The sequence below is a fragment of the Antedon mediterranea genome, chromosome 5 (genome assembly GCF_964355755.1).
Source record: "Antedon mediterranea chromosome 5, ecAntMedi1.1, whole genome shotgun sequence".
NCBI lineage: Eukaryota > Metazoa > Echinodermata > Crinoidea > Comatulida > Antedonidae > Antedon > Antedon mediterranea.
Window position 1 is genome coordinate 4,308,929 of NC_092674.1, and position 22,027 is coordinate 4,330,955.

At 34.6% G+C, this 22,027-nt stretch overlaps 4 protein-coding genes across 8 annotated transcripts; 3 read left to right on the top strand and 1 right to left on the bottom strand.

Annotated features, from left to right (window-relative positions):
- Positions 1-1,434: 1,434 nt before the first annotated feature.
- Positions 1,435-9,157, top strand: LOC140049239 (uncharacterized). Its single transcript, XM_072094083.1, has 12 exons — positions 1,435-1,496; positions 3,344-3,528; positions 3,949-4,148; positions 4,512-4,654; positions 5,110-5,252; positions 5,548-5,682; positions 5,913-6,097; positions 6,636-6,843; positions 7,641-7,786; positions 7,992-8,082; positions 8,237-8,648; positions 8,848-9,157. The coding sequence occupies exons 2-12, from the start codon at positions 3,352-3,354 to the stop codon at positions 9,102-9,104; spliced, it is 2,097 nt and encodes a 698-aa protein (XP_071950184.1). The 5' UTR covers positions 1,435-1,496; positions 3,344-3,351; the 3' UTR covers positions 9,105-9,157.
- Positions 9,158-11,594: 2,437 nt separating this feature from the next.
- On the bottom strand, positions 11,595-14,858 carry LOC140048999 (post-GPI attachment to proteins factor 2-like). 4 transcript variants are annotated; one of them, XM_072093810.1, is made up of 6 exons: positions 14,738-14,858; positions 14,284-14,405; positions 13,440-13,704; positions 12,898-13,001; positions 12,258-12,366; positions 11,595-11,803 (listed from the first exon to the last, which is right to left on the bottom strand). In XM_072093810.1, exons 3-6 carry the CDS (start codon positions 13,633-13,635, stop codon positions 11,685-11,687), a joined length of 528 nt encoding a protein of 175 aa, XP_071949911.1. In that variant the 5' UTR covers positions 13,636-13,704; positions 14,284-14,405; positions 14,738-14,858; the 3' UTR covers positions 11,595-11,684. The 4 variants fall into 4 exon arrangements, with proteins under 4 accessions (XP_071949911.1, XP_071949908.1, XP_071949910.1 ...); XM_072093807.1 differs by having other exon boundaries at positions 14,228-14,405; XM_072093809.1 differs by having other exon boundaries at positions 13,867-14,405.
- A 76-nt stretch (positions 14,859-14,934) lies between these two features.
- LOC140049162 (uncharacterized) lies at positions 14,935-17,177 on the top strand. Of its 2 annotated transcripts, XR_011845200.1 has the most exons (5): positions 14,935-15,071; positions 15,529-15,690; positions 15,866-15,895; positions 15,997-16,425; positions 16,488-17,177. XR_011845200.1 is itself a non-coding variant. In XM_072093982.1 (4 exons), exons 1-4 carry the CDS (start codon positions 15,031-15,033, stop codon positions 16,223-16,225), a joined length of 462 nt encoding a protein of 153 aa, XP_071950083.1. In that variant the 5' UTR covers positions 14,935-15,030; the 3' UTR covers positions 16,226-17,177. The 2 variants fall into 2 exon arrangements, 1 of the variants encoding a protein (XP_071950083.1); XM_072093982.1 differs by having other exon boundaries at positions 15,997-17,177.
- A 163-nt stretch (positions 17,178-17,340) lies between these two features.
- Positions 17,341-20,905, top strand: LOC140049160 (zinc finger matrin-type protein 2-like). Its single transcript, XM_072093981.1, has 5 exons — positions 17,341-17,564; positions 18,103-18,199; positions 18,678-18,881; positions 19,255-19,400; positions 19,691-20,905. The coding sequence occupies exons 1-5, from the start codon at positions 17,547-17,549 to the stop codon at positions 19,826-19,828; spliced, it is 603 nt and encodes a 200-aa protein (XP_071950082.1). The 5' UTR covers positions 17,341-17,546; the 3' UTR covers positions 19,829-20,905.
- Positions 20,906-22,027: the final 1,122 nt, after the last annotated feature.

Here is a 22,027-nt window from a genome sequence, read left to right on the forward strand (position 1 = left end):
CGATTTTATTATTCGATATCTGATAATTGATAAATTCAAATTTATCAATTATGAAGAAAGTTTCAGCTATGGATGAAAATAATATAAAGCCCTCTCTACCATCAAAATTGTTAAAGAAATAAAGTGTGATGTGCCTAAATATGGTAGTGATATGACGTCATCATGTCCATATATGGGCACATCACATTGTGTTGTCACATAAAGTTCGACAGAGCTTAACGCAGGCCTGTGATACAACGATTGTATGCTGTATAAAGTCATGGCAATACATATGCAGTATGAAGCACTTGAAGTCTTATAATAATATGATAGATGATATCATTAAACTTATAGATTATAGTTTTACATAAAATAAATGACCGGTTCTTGTGTTATTGGAATATTATTCTATTAATAGCATACCAATCTCCGTTTAATTATATCAAATCACTCGGCGTCTTCTGATCCGCGATTATAATGTTTTTGATCTTCACATTCAATATTGTCGTTTTATGATTTCGAGCAATAACAGAAATTAAAAAAAAGTATGTCAATCCATCAACTTTTGTTATGAACAATTCGTGAAAAGGATGACGATGATGAGGAGGGGAGGAGGAGGATGAGGAGGATAGAACGAGAAGAAGACGTATAGCTTTGTCTACACTATCAACATACAGTATATGGAAACGATGACGCCATATCACTATCATATATATATTATAAGTTTGATAGTGTAGACAGAGCTTAAAAAAGATAATGGCAATATTGAGAGGAGGGCAGTCAACTGATAACTGAACAAGTTCCTACTTAAAGGGTTTGTCTGCCCCTTTGATACTTAATAGTTAAACTTTCAATTCCAAAATTATTGTAGGTACAGAACTTAAAGTGTAATTTAAATTGAATTGTTTCAAATAGCGGGTATAGCATAAAAAAGGATAGGCCCTACTTAGGCATATGTTACAACGAGCAAACGGAATGTAGGGAAATCTTCTCTTCATCGGGAAATCTTCTCTTCATCTTGATGATGATGATGATGATGATGACGATGACGATTACGACGACGATGACGATTACGATGACGATGATAATATGAGAATGATAAAATACTCATGATAATGATGGTAATAATATGGATGATACTTATAACGATGATAAAGTGAGGATAATACTATAATAATAAAGAATATATAATGAAGATAATAAGGATGGTCATGTATATGAATAGATATAGAAAAACACATATAGTAATTATCATTAAAAAGTATCGATGCTGTCCCTCCCGTAAGCAACACAATTGTATATGGAAAGTTATCGCTATATCGTTGCATTGGAATAATGGACAACGGCTTGTTAGTTAAAGTTGACCAATCACCAGATGTTTGCATAGTCTCATTTGCATATCAACCTGCATTATAAAGCGTTTTGTACGTTGTTAAGATTTTTAGTTAAGATCTGGTGAGTGAATCGGCAAGACACGCCTTGTTGAACCGTTAATAACTAACTACGAGAGGAAGCTGGTGAGTTGCTATTGTTTGATTAGATGTTATTGTACTCTGCAGACTATTAGTATTAATAATAACATTAGACAATCATAAGTGATCTGGTATTTATTGTCTATCTCCTGGTTCTTTCTCTGCAGTCTCTCCTGAGTGAGAGTCAAAGTGAGAGTGTTTAACAATTATTATACTAGACTATTATTAGTAACAAGCCACTGTCTGGGTCCCAACTATACGTGGGTAAACACCATCCAGGGCAGTCAGCCAGACAAGAATATGTCAAAACAAGTCATCCAGGGGTGTTGTTCAGACATGTATGTTACAGTATTATATTAGGTGTTTTCAATAACATGACACTATAGATATTTCAATTCAACTCGATAGTTTATAAAGTGGTTTATTTGATGCTTTATCTAGATAGAGCTAGGCTATTACGGTGAACCACCTTCATATTCTTGAATTTACCCTGAATCTTTGATTCTTGGAGAACTGTACTCATTTTTCCTTCGAACATTACAGCATTCTTAGTAACATTTATTTTCCTCAAAATAAAACAGTCTACAAAATGGTGTAAAGAAAGGTAATATGATTGAAGAAGGCATGTTCAAAAAAGCAAAAAACTTGTGACAGACATGCCTAAACAAAGATTAGATTTAAACAACACGGAAAAAGAAAAAAATAATATAAAATAAAATAAAATAAAGAAATAACAATATAATATAATAAAAATGAATACTTGGATGTGATATATCTTAAGTTTAAATGAAAAGCTTTTTTTAGATACAGCAACTTTGATATTTGAAGGTAGTTTATTCCATAGTTTAGGTTCACTAAATCTTATGTTATATTGAAATGATGTTTTTTTATGAAGAGGGATATGCATATCCTGTAGTTCCGAGTTCTATAATTGTGAAAAGATGCGTTTGGTTGGAATAAATTTGTAAATTGAGGTGGGTTTAGGGAGTTAATCGATGAGTAGAGAAAAGTACACTGTTGATGATAGTTAAGGTCTTTCAACTTTAAAAGGTTTAGGGAGGAAAATAAGGGATCTGAGTGAGCTAGTGGTGGTGCACCTGATATTATTCGAACTACTTTCTTCTTTCTGTTTGATAAATAATCTGCTGTGATTGTTCATCATCAAGATTTACAGGTTTGCGAGTGTTTCGAAACAAAATAGAACAGCATTTCTTAACGTTAACGGAAAGTTTGTTTGCTCGGAAATATTCACACACTTTAGTCAGTTCCTGGTTGACAACCGCAAAAAGTGACTAAATATTTGGATTTGTATAAAGGAGGGTAGTATCGTCAGCATAGCGGCAGAAAGAAAATAATTTAGAGGATGAACAAATGTCATTTATATATAAAGAAAATAAAAGTAGGCCAAGCAGTGAACCTTGGGGGACTCCACATGATATTGGTATAAAATGAGAGGTAACATTGCTATATTTAGTACATTGAAATCTATTTGACTGGTAACTTTTAAATAGATCATGTGCAGGTCCACGGATTTCATAAATGAAAAGTTTAGATAAGAGAATGTTATGATTGATAGTATCAAAAGCTTTTGAAAGATCAATGAATGTTCCAATAGCAAAATGGTTTTTTTTCAAATGCATCCACAATACTATAGTAAGTTGTAAAAGAGCCATTGAAGTATCATATCCTTTTCGAAAGCCATATTGATGGTCAGAAAGAATATTGTGTTTAAAATAAATTTGTATGTCCGATCATAAATGATGCGTCCAAACATTTTGGAGAAAATTGACAGAATGGAGATGGGAGGTAGGCATACAGCATCGGCGACCGTCTTGCAATCCTAAACCATAAACCATGATAGCTCCAAGATTTCTCCTTTGTATTCTTTTAAGCTATAAAGATGTGTCCTTCGTGGTTGGTGATGTTGGTGTTTGCTAATTTGGCCGTCCAAGTCGATAGTTTTGGCGAGGCTATCGAAGATGTTGTTGTCGATGAGAGGTTTCGTAAAGTAGGCAAAGCGTATGTGGACCGCTTTGATATCGTCAATAACGCACTGGATCTATTGATTATAACCGAGGTAAGCATTAGGCCTATTTTAAAGCTTGGTTCCCACTAACTTACTGTATGTGTGACATGTGATACAAAGATTAACTTTATTCTTCGTTGAGCATTTCCAAAATTGACTTATTGGCAAGATCAAAATATTTGAAAATATAAAAAGTAGCTCTGTGTTTAAAATGTTAAACCGTTAGTTCTTACACAAAGAAACTTATAATTTCCTTCCGTCTTATGAAGAATGCCCTTTAGCGCCATTTTAAAAGGTTCATTTCACGGCGCTTATTCTGCAGCTCTACTTTCTGAAAATAAGTAAATTAATTTTTAAAAAAGTAACATTTTTGCTAATATTTCAATGTAATCAATTTTAAACCAGGAGCTCGGGAAGGAAACTACATTTTAAATAATGTAAACAATGATATGATAAAATATTTTACAACAGGATACGGTAGGAGTCCACGAGATATGGGTGGTTGATTTCGAACCTTACGACATCATTCCGAACATAACGGTTATAGAAATGGATACCGGTGACGTGTTCCCCGAAAACAGTGGCGAATGTTCTAACGTCATAAAAGGAGGGCCATTCATCCAGGACGTGTTTGAGAATGGAGCCCTGTTCGATGACGAGTACAATCTTGAGTGAGTACGAGATGCTAGCCAATTTCAGAATTTATTTACGTGATTTAATAGTCCTAACGAATGAATGTAAAATTCATGCTATTGAGGCGCAAAAGCAGGAAACGCACTTTCGTTAGGACGTGTGGCACCCTAGAACATACAGAAGCAAACAAAACATTCTATACATTAATTTTCATAAATTAAGAGGAAAATAAAGCCAACTGTTATGTTTTTGAAAGCTTTTAAGCTTTATCTACACTATCAAACAATTTTGGACCTAATATAGTAGTGATATGACGTCATCGTTTCCATATATGGACAAATAACTTTTTGCCACATATTTTATTTATTTTATATTACATTTTTTTTTCTTCAACTTGATAGACCGGTTCAATATACAACTCTTGCATTAAAAACCACCGCACCAAAGAAGCTGTTCATGACGTTTTCCAGAGACGATCCATTTATCGTGACTGATGTATATAATGACAATGTTACAAGGCGACAATATAAATATGAATTTACAGGTAATTTTACTATTAGTTTCCGTGACCATATTTTAAAATATTGAGCCGTTAACCAAATAAAATCCTCCTGAAAATATGAAATTTTTCCACAAGGTATTAAACCTAGGAATCCAGTATCGGTATCCGGCAACGTCACGCAACCAAATGCCCTTCCAATAATTGTGTTTGCCCCCGCCTGCGTGAAATCAAACCTGCATCATTGCGTCGTCGGTTCCCATTTGTGATGATTACGCGATACAACACTTTGCGTCAATACGTCGCTGCGTTGCGTCCTCCTTAGTGGGAACCACGCTTTATCCTCTGTATACACGCCCATTCCCATCTCTCTGTTCAAAATCACAACAGTAATGTGTGTTTTGGGCGAATAATTCATGCAACTGTCGTTCGTTTTACAGACTGAACATATGCTGATAAAAAAAAAACTAATACAAAATATTAAAATTGGGATTTTTCAGGAGACTTTGAATTAATGTTTAATTGTTCAAATCGACTTGGAAATAGTATTTGGTCTTACGGTGATACGCAGACTCTCATAGAATTCAAGTCAACTGTGTACTTTACAAACGTCCGACCTGTTGACAATACTGACGGAACTAAGGTTTGTCTTATTTATTTATTTAATCGGTATAAAGATTCAAAATACAACTCATTGTTGAAATGAGAGCTTACACAGGAAAATGTTAATTAACATAAAAACCAAGTTTAACAAATAATTAACACATTAAGGCCTATGATACATTAATTAATTAGGCCTACTGTATAATTCGTTTTCTTGCGATTTTACAAAATTGATCAAATGGAAAAATTGCTCAAAAAGATGTGTTTTAAGGGATTTTTTTGGTCACGATATGACGTCGTGGTGTCTATGACGTAATTTCTAAACTTTTTTCTAGGGCTTGTCTTTCGTATCCACCAGTGCAAATCTGTACTACAGCATATACCGAATTGCTATGACGAATTTTATCATAAGTTCAGAACCACTGGTAGAGCTCTCAATTGATTACGTGATTATTTCTCCGTATGTCGTTGTAAGTATATTTTCTACTTGTATTTTATTTCAATAATTTCATGCCATCGATATCCGATTTGGAAAAAAACCCATTTGGATAAACCAAATGATGCCATTTAACCTTGCTTTAAATTGGAACGGTCCGATTGTGTAACCATTTTTCAATTTAATTAAATTGCTTAACGTACATAGAAAATTGGGTTGCTCTCTGAGACTACAGCACATTAATGCAATTTGGTGACTATTTAGGCCGAGGTTGCAGTTCCAAACGCCGCTCATATACAAATTCGATTCAGAACAACGATCGAATCACCTGAAGGAGAACTGTTGATCTTTGAGCCTGGGACCATTGAATACGAGCCAATGGATAACAACAACAGTCTAAATACCGATTTTGCAATTGTATCACCGATGAGCGCAATACCATGTGACCAGTAAGTGTAAACATCAAATTCAAATCTTGTATGTATTCTAAAGCCTGGTTCTCACTAGGAAGCAAGGCAAGCGACAGTTCTAATACATCGTTTATGATTTGTCATGTTTGTTACTCGCTTTTACTTAAACTTAATAACGCACTCATGCGTAATATTATAATTTTATATGTAATATATTGAAAAGAAGCGACAGTTATAATACATCGCTTATGATTGGTCAAAGTTTGTTACTTGCTTTTGCTTAAACTTAATAACGCACTCATGCGTAATATTATGATTTTATATGTAATATATTGAAAAGAAGCGACAGTTATCTTATGATTGGTCAAAGTTTGTTACTTGCTTTTGCTTAAACTTAATAACCACTCATGCGTAATATTATAATTTTATATGCAATATATTGACAAGAAGCGACAGTAATATGATTGGTCAAATTTACTTGCGTTGCTTAAACTTAATAACGCACTCATGCGTAAAGCAATTTTATATATTATATTGACAAATATATTACACATATTCTGTACAATAAAACTTTTAGAACTGGTATATGCGAACAACTTTGGGATTTTGAGTTGGTGTTGGACGTTAGAGAAAATGTTGTTGCCAACAACGAACCAATCGACGCAACCGGAGTATTCAAGTTTATGTTTAGGAAACATCGTTGTACGGATTCCACTACTGTACCAGCCAATTGTGTAGATTTAAACGAACCAGCTCTTACCATAAGTATGGAAATTACTATTCAGGTAGGCGCTTTTCAATGCTTATATATTATGCAATCACCTGACGGATTAATACATAATGAAATTGCTAATTTTAAATGGAAACCCTGGGCAAAAAGATGAGTTTTTAATGATTGTTTTTTAAAGAACATAAGTTAGTACTATTGGCGAATAGACAGTTGTGGGCTGTCGCCATAAGAGTCGGTTGATATAGGCTGATGAAGCAGTAGATTGTCGCCAGATGGTAATCAATTAGGACAATCTATACTTGGGAGCCATCCCGTTTATAGACTTATAAATTAATAACAATATTTTATACTTAAATCGTGTCAAAATTATTATACTGCAGCAAAATAAACATAATAAAAACCTAATAAATCATGTGCTCTTTCTATATAACCTATCTATTTTCGTCATTTTCTTGAATTTACTCGTCACGAAAAATGCATAGGCCTAATAGGGAGGTTTCGCAACCTTACGAATATAATATAATTATACCTTTATTGAAAGTAATTTACTAAAGTAATTTACTAAAATGCCAGGGCAGTTTTGATAAATAGCAGCCAAGCACCAAGCAACACGTACCTGCGCTTCCTCAAATTGACACGCAGTCATATTTTGGACGGCGCCCTCAATATTTCGTTGCCATGCGAAACAGATTTTTACTGGCTTACAAAAAACGAATGCGTGACGTATCCGTTGTCGTTATCGTATTCGTAAGGTTGCGAAACCTCCCTAATAGCATATAATAGTATGTACATTTCACCTAGTTTTGGCCATTAGGGAAACATCGGTGCTAATTCGGCTAATATTTTTTTTAGACTGTTGTTACCGTTGCGGATTCGGAAACTGACAAGCCTCAGATTATGGTTGTAAGTCTTACCGGTTACCAGAATGACAACCTTATACAGAATGGCGGAACAGTACGCGGTGTAAATCATATGGAAAAAGTCAAATATAAAGTGAGGTAATCCGTCTGATATCGGATCGGAGCTCGATTTCACTAACTAAAAATAACATAAATAAAATGACGTACTTAACATTTTTATATTGGAAAAAACTAGTTAAGAGCTCTTCCCTGGAGACTGAAATATGAAATGCTCTTCCATTTAATGAACAAAATCCAAAATAACAATAAAAAGAACAGAATTACAGTGTTTTTAATTTCATAGGTACACACCGACTTTCTTGTACGACCGCTACGAATTGATGTTGACACTATTTATGGTATGCAGGGGTATTACATGGGCCGACGAGCCAGAGGTAATGAAATAGAAAATTTAAAAATTCATACGGATAGTGGAATTGTCACTATGCAGCACCAATATGTTGTCTAGAAAAGAAATATTTCTTATTGAATCCTTACTAGTATTCAAATGTTCTGGTTTCAAAACGATATTTTCATTTCAAATGTTAGGGTTGTTTAGCAGCAAACGTAGTGAATCGATATATCGCGTACTACCACGACGACTTCGAATTCAGCTACAAAGAAGAGGGTGTGGAGACGGTCTACAATTTAGACTCGTTAATGGGGGATGCATGGAGTCCTGAAGGAGACAACACAACTCAACAAGTTTTAACTTTTAACGGTGCCGAACCTTCGGATTCGACCATCTACCGGATGGATTTCGTAAACACTGCCTTATCAAGCGAACGTGACCAATACGTAATTACGACCGTTTTTCGACTAGTTGCAAAGACTGAAAGGAAAAGAAGAGAGATATCGTCTGATGATTTGGATAGCAAACCGTTGATACTGAACACAGTTCCTGCCAACGTTCACCACGTTGACACTCGTTCAATTGATGATTCCTTGGAATATCCCGCGGGTAAGCATTTTTGCATAATGCACTCATGCGTGGAAATAGTGTACGCGTAGTAGTGGTCTTTACTGACGCCATCATAACTGACGCAACAGATGCACACAGTATTGGAATAACATTGCTATAATATACATCTATAATGCTCCGTCCTTAAAGCAACTGTAAATTTGAACCATATCTAACCTTTCTTTCTTTATACTTTCAGAGTTAACCATTCCATTTGAATTTGCCGGATGCCCAGAAAACGCACATTTCGTCGCCGATGAACTCAATTGCGAATGTTCAGACGCCAGACAACAATACAGTGATTCAACATTTCAGTGTGAAACCATATTTACACTAGAACTCCCGCTTGATGAAACCGACGATGACATCACTGGTTCTGGAACCACACGCGTGCATATTTCAAGTCTTGCAATATCGTTTCAACTATTTGTATTTATAACTTTGAAATATAAATAATATACAAAACTATACACAAAATATAAAATTTAAATTTTGCAATACAGTTTATAACCGTGTATATTATATAAGAATTACTATGAAAATATTTTGTAACCATATTAATGTATTTTTGTATTTTACAAACTATTTCTTTATAATGATTTATCCATCTAGTAATAATTTAAAGACAAAATATTTAATATAATCTAATGATTTAAGATAATTTATATTTATGTGAATTATTGCTGTATACGGAATAAAGTTTGCATACTTTCTACCGTACATCTTTAAATTAGTCATTGTTCTTGAAGTTTACCTTGATCTTGGACATCTAAAGCAATGCTTGTGTCCCTCCGGTATATTCTATTACATGTTCTATCATATGGGGAAAACTTTAGTGTCCTCTGGTTCTAGATTCAGTGGTTAGCCTGTTACATTTAGTGAAACCGTAGAACATTTTGAATACTTGAATCATTGCAGATCTCAATCTTCTGTAGGAAGGCGCATTTTGGAAAGCCGTTGACTGTATTCATACTGACGTAAATCTGCTATCATGCACGCTGTTGAACCTTTTCCAACTTATCAGATTCCTTCAAAAAAACATGCTGCCAAACAGTACTGCAATATTCCATGAATAAATAATCAACAGACCTATATATGATGCCCAGCTTTTGATTTGCTTTCATAGTAACTTGAGCCACATGGGATTCGAAAGTTAATTTATCGTCAATTACGACCCCGAGATCCGTCATTTTGGAGACCCATTGTAGTAGTTTCTTCTTGTTTTCTGCATGGCCCATCTTGTATTGAAATTTAATGTTCTTCCTACCAAAATGCATGGCACTACATTTTTCTAAGTTAAACGGTAGTTGCCATTTTATCTTTTATCTTTTATTTTATTTGATCATCTTGTAACTTTTTGGCATTAGATCTTGGTGTCATCAGCACAAATTGTTATCTCGGAATCTATTTGATCAGGAAGGTCGTTGATATACAATTTGAAGAGCAGTGGTCCTAGAACACTTCCTTGAGGTATTCCACTAGTTACTCTTTTGTTGTTTGACCTAACGCCATTTACAACAACTACCTGTGATTTATTAGTATGAAACGCCTCTATCCACTGCACTAAGTTTCCTCCTATACCATATGCTTTCAGCTTGTTGATTAATCTTTTATGTGGAACGCTATCAAAAGCTTTCTTGAAGTCCAAGAAAACGCAATCGAAACTCGAACCTTCATCTAACCATTTGGTCCACTGATTTATCACTTCTAGTAGTGCTGTATTACATGACCTACCCGGCCGAAAACCATGTTGACTTTGGTGAACAAATTGTTGCTTTCCATATAATCCATTATATTATTCCTAATGAATGTTTCCATAGTTTTACATACTAGTCGGGCTCACTGGTCTATAATTCAAAGGTGTAGACTTATTTCCTTTTTTTAATATAGGTATAACGTCTGCGAGGCCCCAAGATAGAGGGATAGATCCTTGCTTCATCAATTTAGTGAATAGATCAGCCAATTGTAAACTTGTTTCCTTTAAGACACGAGAGTTTATTTTGTCTGGACCAGGAGACTTACAAATATCTAACTTATTGAGGTATTCCTCGATACCTTCCTTAGAAAAATGTACTATGTTTAGTACAATATCATCTACTCGTGGAATTAATATAGGTATATCTTCAGTATTTTCAATTGTGAAAACAGATGCAAAAGAATCGTTTAGTAGATTAGCTTTATCAGTATCTTCTGTTACACTTTTGCCATTATTATCAGTTAGAGTTGGAATTCCAGATTTATTTTTTGTTTTCCCTTTAACATACTTCCAAAAGTTTTTTGGATTGATTTTGACATCTCTAGCTAGTTTTAGCTCAAACTCTGCTTTTGTTTTCTTAATTAGATATGTTGTTCTATTTCTTTGGATGGTAAACTTGGACCATGATTGTTTATTCAGGCAGTAACTATATATTTATTCTGATCCTGAAGCTTAACTTGAAACTGATTCGGTTTAGGCCCTCCACGGACAGCCAGCACCTACCAGATCAGCACACCGGGAGACGATCCCATCGCTTTTCTGAATAGTGTACCAATTACACGGGACCAACGGCTTTAAGTCGCATCTTGCCCCAAGGATACAATCGGTATAGTACAGATAACCGGCCTATCTTTGGTGAAGAGAACCGGTGTTTCAAGTGTAATGTTTCTCCATAGGCGCCCTTCCCATGATTAAACAGTAGGTTGATTTTACGTATACTAATATGAGTTTATCCGTACGAGTAAAACCGCCTGCGATATTTCTTTTCGTACATAATTTGGGGATCCCTCGTGAAACGTCACAAAATAAACATTCATTAGTCATATCCATAAGGTGATGTAAGAATTGAGCTACAATTCGCTAAACTCTTTCCGTCGAGCCGTCTGTGTAAATTTATTTATAAGTAAGTCATCGTAGAATTTAATGGAAACAAAATACAAAACAATTGTTTTAGTATAAAAATGTTTTCTATTTAAATATATACCTCTAAAAAATGTTACTTTTGTTTAACCATTCTTTTCAAACCAATACGCGAGTAAATTTGCTATTTTTAATTAAACTTATCGTCCATCCTCCAACAACATTATATACTTCTTTCCAAAGTCATCGATTGCTATACTATGGAAGGCCATGTTCGTCATAATTACTGCATACTCGAACATGGCGAAGAAGCTGTAAACTGCAAAAGAGAGAAACAAATTAGTTTTAAACAAATCGTGATTTATTTCTGATTGTTATCTTTTAATGTATATTATCATTTCGTCTTTAGTTAAAGCTTGGTTCCCACTAGAACGTAACGCAAGGACGTAAACGCAACGCAAGCGTTTTAACCAATGAAAAGCGAAGTTATAGACAGTTAGCAATCACAAGGGAATAAGCCATCACTTGTGATTGGTCAATTCACTTGCGTTGCGTCGCTAGTGGGAACCACGCTTATGTGTGGTTCCCACTAGCGACGCAACGTAACGCAGCGACGTTTTGACGCAAAGTGCTGTATTACGTAATCAGCAGTGCTGCAAACATCGCAGATTTGATTTCACGCAGTACAGTGTCGTACACACTAGGATTTGCTGTAATGCTTAGGTTTCATGTATTCTGTCGATAAACTATAGACGGCAACCAAGCCAACTTACCATAGGGTTCACAGTATGCATTATGTCGCCAGTACAAATACATTACTAAAGCAAATGATGTGACGTTTGCTAAAAATATGTAAAGTTTCTTCTTCGCACTGCAGCACTCCTGTGTAAGAAAAATGAATTGAGGCCAACTCAGACAGCGTCGTACGGGAGAAAATCAAACATGTTTAAAGTTCTCCCGATGATCTAATATGGCGATTACGATAAAAGACTACCACACTTACGTAGTACTTTGTTATTGTAGACTTATTGGTTTTGTTTATCTTTTTAACCGTATATACGTTTTCCCGGTAACTTAAACGGAAATTAAATTACAATTTTACTCAAATTATATTGTGTATTTGGAGAATTCTGCAGTTCTATCAAGATTGTAGCAAACGATCAAATATAGCTTTATAGTTAAATAATTTAATGAAATATGTTGTCGATATACGTTCGTTGTGAATTTATAACACAATACACAAAATGTCGTAGTGGGCGTTTCATAGCAATCACCGCCGGCTCAACTTGACGGCAACCCAACCGGGTATGCCCTAACTTCTCAATACGCGATGGTTTGGGAGTCGGCCCATGAGTTTGATGTATTTCAAATGTTTTATGGCATGTCAGGATTATTTCTGTCTTTGATACGAACCATTTGAGACTTTGAAATACGGGGCCAGTGGCTTAGCACACAGGAGAGAAACATGTTGAGGAAGGAACAAATACCAAATCCCGTAAAGCAGTTACGATGAATTCCTGAAATTAATTAAAACATTTTAAAATATCAATTGTCTTTCGATAACTAGATTCTGGGTAACAAAAGTCTATACCAATCTTAAGAGATTTAGTTTATATTTGTCTTGTGTATGAAGCCTTGTCTACATTATCAAACTTTATGAAAGAAAAAAAAGTGATGTGCCATATATGGACATGATGATGTCATATCACTACCATATTTGACCATATAACCATACTGGGCACATCAGTTTTTAATCGCGTGCAAACTCTACAGATCACTATGTCGGTCGGTTGGTCGGTAAACACTAATTTGAGCACGCGACTGCAGCCATGTATATGGACTTGTTTTTTGTCAAACTAGTTTGATAGTGTAGACAGAGCTTTAGATTAAATTATTTTATTATAGTTTTAAATAATTATAAATATATAAAATCTAACAAAATTACTAATAATTACCAAAATCTTCAGTGGACGATACACATGTTAGTCCAAGTAGGCAGAAGATTTCACAAATGTGCGATACATATCCGACACGATTACACAAAACGAACCCCTTGCGTTTTGTCTCAACAACATGCTTCATATCACCATAATAGTTATAATATACTGTAGCAAACAAAAGGCGTGGCGTTATATGCAGTGCCACGCCCATCCGCCATATATACTTTTGTGGTTTGTAGTTGCCTATCACTGTACTGATTGAAGGCAAGAAATTTGGAACCTTTAAAAAAATATGTGTGATACGATTTTAGCAAACCAAAAAAATGAAGTATTAAGTATTTTGGTATTCTCACCGGTACAACAACATATATGGATAGATACTACTGATTTAATATTTTGTATACTAATTAAAAAGTAAGACTTAAAAATCTGTACATATTACCGTTGATTATTCTAATACTGGATGTTATATTCTTATATTGTGTGTATGTTTTTTTAAATAATTTAAATGTACATCGATGTGTTAACTGTTAGTTATAGGCTTGCTATTGGGCTAACCAATGCTATTGGGCCAACCAATGCAATCTACAACAGAACCTTGCCAAGATAGGAACTCGTAACAGTCCTTAGATCTTATGTCTGGCTGCGACAAATACCAACAGTACTGTACTACTTTATATATTCTCTGCAGTGTCTATTAGTATTATTAAGGGGCGTGGAACTGATCATGTCGCAGCCACAGATAAACCCTTTGATCTCCGGAGCTCAGCATCCTGTTGTTAGATTGACTTGGGTTAACTTACATTACAGTGAGTCCACAGGACACTGTCAAAATGATAAATAAATGACAGGAACATACAAATAAAAATAGAGAGTAGAGGTAGGGCGACTGCAACAGACACCACCCATTTCATTTGTAGCCTCAACAAGTCTGTACTTAAAGTCATCCTGCACACAGACAGCTTCATAGATCATTCATAACTAGATAAAAATAATTTGTTTCAATTCTTTTATTTTATATATAAATTATTTTAAATGTATTTATCTAGTCTACTGTCTACTGTAATAATAGTGGGCACATTTGCCTGGTATAGGTGTTTATCTTCGTGTCCCATCTTCAGGAACGAAACGACTCTGGAATTAAATGACCTAGCGACTGTATACTATATATTCCGCGACGACAGTGACACTGAATGGCTAAACGAACCGAAGCAGGGCCTAACACAGTTAAAACTATTTTTATGCCACTTGCAACGTGAAGTTTCATGAAAATCAATATTTAATTTACATGTAAAAGTCATTATACAACTTGCATTTATTTTCTGTAGGATTAATTCACTAGCTAGGCCGACCACTATATAACTCCTTTCTTCTCTTCGCCCGTATTGTCTCTTTTGTTTTGTTTACAAAACTCACATTATCCAATTCTCTCCTACTACTGCTTCGTCGTCGATCCTCTCGCAGTTTGCGTCCCGTTTCGCAACAACGCGTTCGGAAGATTGCGCCCTCATTTTTTAAGTTGATTTGTTTTCTTGTTGTGTTTGTGTGGAATGAGCACACTTTTCCTCTTTTCTTAAAACGAATGTTTTCGTATTAATTGTTTGAGATGTCTTCTTTAAATTTTGCAATGCTTGCAAATAAATCAAGGTATTCAATTACACAAAATAATATCTAGCAAATCATAATATAGCCTAGACTATAAAGTAAGAAGTAGTGCTAGGCCTAGGCCTAATCCCCACTGTAGTCTCCCACAGTTTCGACTCCAGGATCATAATACCTACTACCGGTACTAGTACTACAGTACTACTAGGCAGCCCAGCAGCAGTAGTGAGTAGGCCTCCCGGCCCGTGTACTAGCTAGAGACTGAAGAGTGGCCTGGCCTTATCTCAGTTGATAGAGGCCAGAGTGACCCAATCCAACCTGTTTCTAGTAGTTTCCTAATAATATTAACATATTGTGTAACAGTTTCAAATTTTGCAAGACCATGAGACCATAAAATAATATAATATTAATAATAATTGATTGGGATTATTGTTAATTTATTAAATATGAATTTGAAATTAAGACAAGAATAATAATAAAACCAATTCTTTATTTTTTTTAGTCAAAACAAAGAGAACGTTCGCTGTCAAAAATGCCTTGAAATGGGTCACTGGACGTACGAGTGCACCGGGAAAAGAAAGTATGTACAACGAGAATCACGGTCTCAACACTTACAAAAAAAGATTAAGAAAATTGCAGCAAAAAACCAAGAAGCCACAGAAAAGTATGTTTTATAATTATTTATTTCTAAAATTTTACCTTTTCAATCATTTTAATAGCACTTTATAAAAGTTTATTATATTATTATTTAATATTATTATTATATTAATATTTGTAGAAATTTGTTTACATTAGGCAGGGAGAACATTAAAAAAACATGTTTTGTAATTGAATTTCAGAGAACAGAAGAAACAGGAAGACAAAAATGGGTAAGTATTGTTAGCTTTCGGAAAAACGAATAGTCTTACTCAAGATTACTGTAAACTTTTAAAATCATACTAATTATTAAACTAAATTTATCTCTTGACAGATCTGTTAGTAGTAGTAGTGAATCTTCTAGCAGTGAATCCAGTTCATCTTCTGAAAGTGATTCCTCAAGTAGTTCGTCATCATTGAGTGATTCATCCAGTTCATCCTCTAGTGACTCTGAGAGCAGTGTCAGCAGTAGCAGCAGCAGCTCCGACAGTGATTCCTCAATACCAGCAAAGAAACAAAAGAAGAAAAAGACTGTAAAACACAAACAAAAATCAAAGAGATAAATACGGCAATGATTTTCTTTGTGTGCTTTTGTTTGTTTCTTGTAAAGTACTGTAGTACAGTAAACTGTTTATTAACATTAACAATGTTATATTTATATGGCTGAATTATGTGTACAAATTAACTTTGGTAAACAAATACTGTACATACACAATGTTTATAATACCTCAATCAGTTTATTACTGTGTGTGTGATTTGTTGGGTTTATGTGATACTGTGTGACAGTGTCATAGGTTTATGTGATACTGTGTGACAGTGTCATAGGTTTATGTGATACTGTGTGACAGTGTCATCGGTGGTAGGAGCAAAAAAAAAAGTGGGGTCATGCAACACCAGTAATCTTCATGGCTTCATTACCATTACCTGAAATGTGCAGATAGGAGAAAGAGGTATCGGAGGATCAATGGAGGAGGTCAGGCTTGGGGTGCCCACTCCCAGATTTTTGACAGCTAAAATGAAATTATGAATTTGTATTTTGGTATCCATTTTGATAGACTAGTAATAATAATGTTAGTGTTTCCCTGTTTGGTTCCTCTCTTGTTATAATGAGTCCCCTCTCTTCATGTAGGATATTTATTGACATAAGGAGCAGTCAATTTAAAAAAAAAATCAAATTTAGACCCACATTAAAATTCAGTTCTTCAGGGCTGCAATTTTGGGATAGAACTGTTTATACAGCAAAATAGGCCTGGTATTAATATATATATATATATATATATTGATATTCAAATGTTAAATCCATATAGTGTAGTGTAAAGTATTAACAGGTTACAACAGGTCATATTTAGTTAGGAATATAAAGTTGTACTTACCACAATTACTTAATATTTCCTCATTAATTTGTGCATTCCTGTCGAGAATGGTCCTTATATTGTGGTATATTTTAATGAAAAAATAATAGACAACTTACTAAAAAATAAACTGTAAAATATTTTGGACAGTTTGAAATTAAAATTTATTTAAAAAAAATTGTTTCACTTTCTGTATAGTCATTGTTATATTAAAAAATATATATACATTATTATATTAATATAAAGATAGTAAATTATATATAAATGTTAGAGAACCTTCGATATAATAATTAAATTTCTAAACTGCCTAAAAACAGTACATTTTATTTAGGTGACGGTAATCCAAACAGGTAACGCTATAGCGAAATAGTTGACGCTAAAATTATAATATCATAATATAGGCAGCAGCAACACCGCACCGCAGGTTCTCAAAAGCCGAAGTATTTTTACAATTACAAGCCTTTTTATAAACACAATTTCACGACTTTATTGTTATTTATCTAGGTACTAGGTAGTATTATTGACAGTGAAAATGTCGGATAAACTTGGGGTATGTATAAATTATCATGCATGCAGATTATATTATACAAATTGTTCGTGCTAAAATCGCGAAAGGCTAGGCCCTAGCTAGGCCTAGGCTAGCTCTGAGTCTGTGTGTGATTTACGAAGAAGGCTACCCGCGGCGTGGGAGATCAGTTTGATACCACATACCTCACAGCTTTTTCTAGACTAGGCCTAACCAGCCTAGATTGTTTAATAATAAGTAGTATTTATCGTACCTATTCTATAGTAACTACTTAGACCCTAGATTACATATTAAAATTATGTTATATTAATTATTAAAGATACGAAGCCTACTAGTACTAGGCCTAGGCAGGCAGGCCTATTTAATAAGCCTATATTATTATTATTATACTTTTATAAAATAGGCCTAGCTAGGGTATATGACCAAAGTATATTATATTTTATTATTAAATTATATTTTATTTTATTGATTATATGATGATGATAGGCCTAAATTACTTTTTAATTAAAATGTATTTTCCTATTTTCATTAACTCTACTGTATTTTACATTGAATTCCGTAGCAAGTTGAGGACCATCGTAGGAAATGGGACAGAGATGAATATGAGAAAATAGCTCAAGCACGACTTGACCAAGAATTGGAGGAAAAAGAAAAAAGAGGTACATAGCCTATTAGGCCTACTGTACATCTCAATAATAATATAGAATAATGCACTTGTCAATTGTATGACCCACTATACGACCCCCGGGAGAGGTGCGTCATTTGTCTGATGTGCGTCATACTTTTGAATACCATGACGCACCCGTGCGTCAAAAAGGTGACTTACCTTTAGGTGACCATGACGCACCCATTTTGACTCACTGTGACCATGTTGTTTATGATATGGTGGGTGGTAAAGTGACGGACATTGACGCACCTTGTTCATTGATGTGACGTACCATCTAGGTTTTTTGACGCACCCCTGCGTCAGTAATTATTTGTAAATGACGCACCTCTCCCGGGGGTCGTATAGTGGGTCATACAATTGACAAGTGCATTGGGCCTACTGTACATCTCAATAATAATATGGAATAATTGCTTATAACTAGTCTTTCTGTTCTGCCTTCAAATCTTAAAATAATTTTGTTTTTCTTCCAGAGAAGCGATACAATGAACCTCCAGTTAAAAGAGAATTACTCCGTCAACGAGAGTATAAAGTTGACTTGGAGTCACGCTTGGGAAAATCACAAGTTATCACAAAGACCACGCCCTCATCACAGATGGGCGGATACTACTGCAATGTATGTGACTGTGTTGTCAAAGATTCAATCAATTTCTTGGATCATATTAATGGAAAAAAACGTAAGTCACCTTTTTTTTCTGAAAAAACAATAGAATTATAACATGCGTTAAGCCCACCATGATTGTGCACTTATCAGGGGCGAATCCAGCACTAACATGTAATATTTATTATCTGTCAAAAATAGATATGAAATATTAGTACTGTAGGTCATAATTTTATTTTAGCTGCCAAAAAGGAGGTGGGTGTGCCTCAAATGCTAACCTCTGGTTCCCCCTGGTTATTATGATAGAATGTACAGTAGCAGTAGAAATAGGCACACTTTGCAACGATACTTTTAAATATTATTACAGACTGGATTTATAGTAGTAATAGGAATCACTGTAGTGTATTAATTGTGTTTGGGATTATTAATTTTTTGTAATTAATTTAAAGATCAAAGAAATCTTGGCATGTCCATGCGAGTCGAAAGATCAAGTTTAGACCAAGTAAAGAAAAGATTTGAAATGAACAAAAAGAAGCAAGAAGAAAAGAAAAAAGATTATGATTTTGAAGCTAGGATGGTAGAACTACGTGAAGAGGTAAGGACGATTTATTTTGTAAGAAATCGGCAAGATATTTCAATATTGATCATTATCGCAAAAGGCTAGGCTGATGTGTGTGATTTACAAAGGACAGTAGGCTAGGCTACCCGGGTGATCAGTTTGATACCACATACCTCGGAGCTTTTCTAGTTTAGGCCTAACCAGTCTAGATTGTTGTAGTATTTATCTGAATTAAAAATGAAAATTAATCACGTTCGTAGAATAACATTTTTAAAAAGGGGGACAATCAATATTTATTTTTATTTATTTTTTTTTTTCATTTTTAGGAAGAGAAACAAAAAGCTTACAGAAAGCTGAAAAGGAAAGATAGGAAAAGGAAGGCGGACGATGATGATGGGGATGAGATGGATCCCGAAATGGCAGCTATGATGGGGTTTTCTGGGTTTGGATCAAGCAAACGATAGAAGAATGTTACTGGACTATAAAGAGACTCAGCTTGTACTGTTCAGAATGTCTGTAATAGTACAGTAGTATGCATTTAAACTGCAATGACCAGTGTTCATCTAGCTTTGTAAAAGTTCATCATAGATACCGGTCATATAGGTCCATTACGAAGGACGAGGCAATTTATCTATTGCTTAAGGAAGCCAACATAAACACACTGGTAGGTTATCATCTGATGTTCAGAACAATAGTTACGATTCCAAACCGCTATCATGCGTAATGTGTTCAAATAAAGTAGTGATATGCTTAAATATGGTAGTGATATGCTGAAATATGGTAGTGATATGCTTAAATATGTTAGTGATATGACATCATCATGTCCATATATGGGCATATCACATTTTGTTGTCACATAAAGTTTGATAGTGTAGACAGAGCTTCAATCACTGCTGTAATAAATGTACATCGTAGCAAGGCTGCTTGTTTACGACACCCAATGAACCAATTGGCCATTGTACTCCTAAGCTTCTACATGCCTTTTTTTAAATAGCCATTTATTTAACATACTGCACAGATATTACTGTTTAGGTGATTTTATACTGTTTACAAATAATATATATATATACTGTATATAAAATGTGACACTGTATATTATGTAAGAAGTGGATTGTTGTTTGACGATTTCTATTGTACTGTATAGTATCAAGTTGTAACGGTAGTCGTGTCGAGGGCCAAGACAATAACGATGGCACACAATTATTCAATGTACAAAATATAATATTTATTCAATCAAAAAGTAATATTATAAAACAATGTGAAACGTAGTGATTCTGACTGATGTTATAGTCTCAAGAATCAATACCCGAACTAACTAACTTAACTACAAAACATATATTTATATTAAGGGGACAGGAAGGATGACTAATTAAATGGTACCACATCCTGATTGACTTTCCTTGGAAGACCCACCTCAGGAATGTAGTGTTCCAAGTTAAGTAGACATCGGGGAGAGTAAGGGGTGAATAGCCTGTGTGACTAATAGGGTTTGGTCCCACCATGTTACATTCCCCCGCTCGTCAACTCGAAGCCGTGTCTTCGAAACCAACGAGTCACTGAGCCAAAAATGTATGGAGGAAAAAAAACTTAACTACGAACATCTTAAATCTAAACAAAACTGAAAAGTAACGCAAATCGTCACAAATCAATAAATCGGCAAACGTGGCAAAACATACAAAAGTAAAAGTAAAATTGGTCAAAATTCCCAAATTAAAAGTAATAATAATAATATAAAGTGTACATAATACTATATAGCTCAACAAACATGTTCAGTTGAAAATGATAGTCAGCAGGTCATAAATTTAGTAACTCCGTATTTACTCCTGATGGATACATCAATCAGCTGTTGCCTAGAAACAAGTTGACCTGCTTCCCAAAATTCAGTTCATAACTGAGAATTTGAGAACGACATAACTGCAGTTGACTGTCCACTATATCTTGAAGAAAATCTTTAAAAAGTGTACATTTCTGGATTCAAGTTTCTCATCAATCCGAGGAATAAAGTGAAATAGTTTATCAATAAGTAATTCTCATGTAAGTGTTAAAAGTTCTTGTGATCCATTATAATTAACTTCATTCAGGGAACATAGTTGTGAAAAGCTTCTTGTACCCAATGGGCAGGAGGGGAGAACCAATAAAACACAATTCAACATACACATCATCATGACAGTGGCAGTAAACTTAATACTACATTTAACTAAATCCAATCTGATAAGTAAATAAGCGTATTATATTTAAAGACCCCTTCCCTGCAATTTTGGACGTTTTTTGGAAAATAATACATATATATCACTTTAAAAACATTAAACCATGTCATTCCTTGTCTTAAATGTACGTTTTATGGTAAATTATGATAAAAAGTGAGAAACAATGCACTACCTAAGTAAGTAGCTCGCGGTGATCGACCTCTCGTGGACGGTCTCAGGCCTAGCCTAGCTAGGCTTAGTTTTGTAGGCCTAGCTGGTAAACATCGGTAACGTACGAACATCGTACGCTAGCTATATACCTAGTCTGACGTTGTATAGTTGCTGCATTAATTGTCTTTCTATTTTTGCTCCGTTGATACAAATTGGGGAAAACCCAGTATTTTCGCTGAAAAGTTAGGAGTCTTCCATTTGTTTTGGCTTCACGATCGATCGAAAAGTGGGCGAATTACAGGTGAA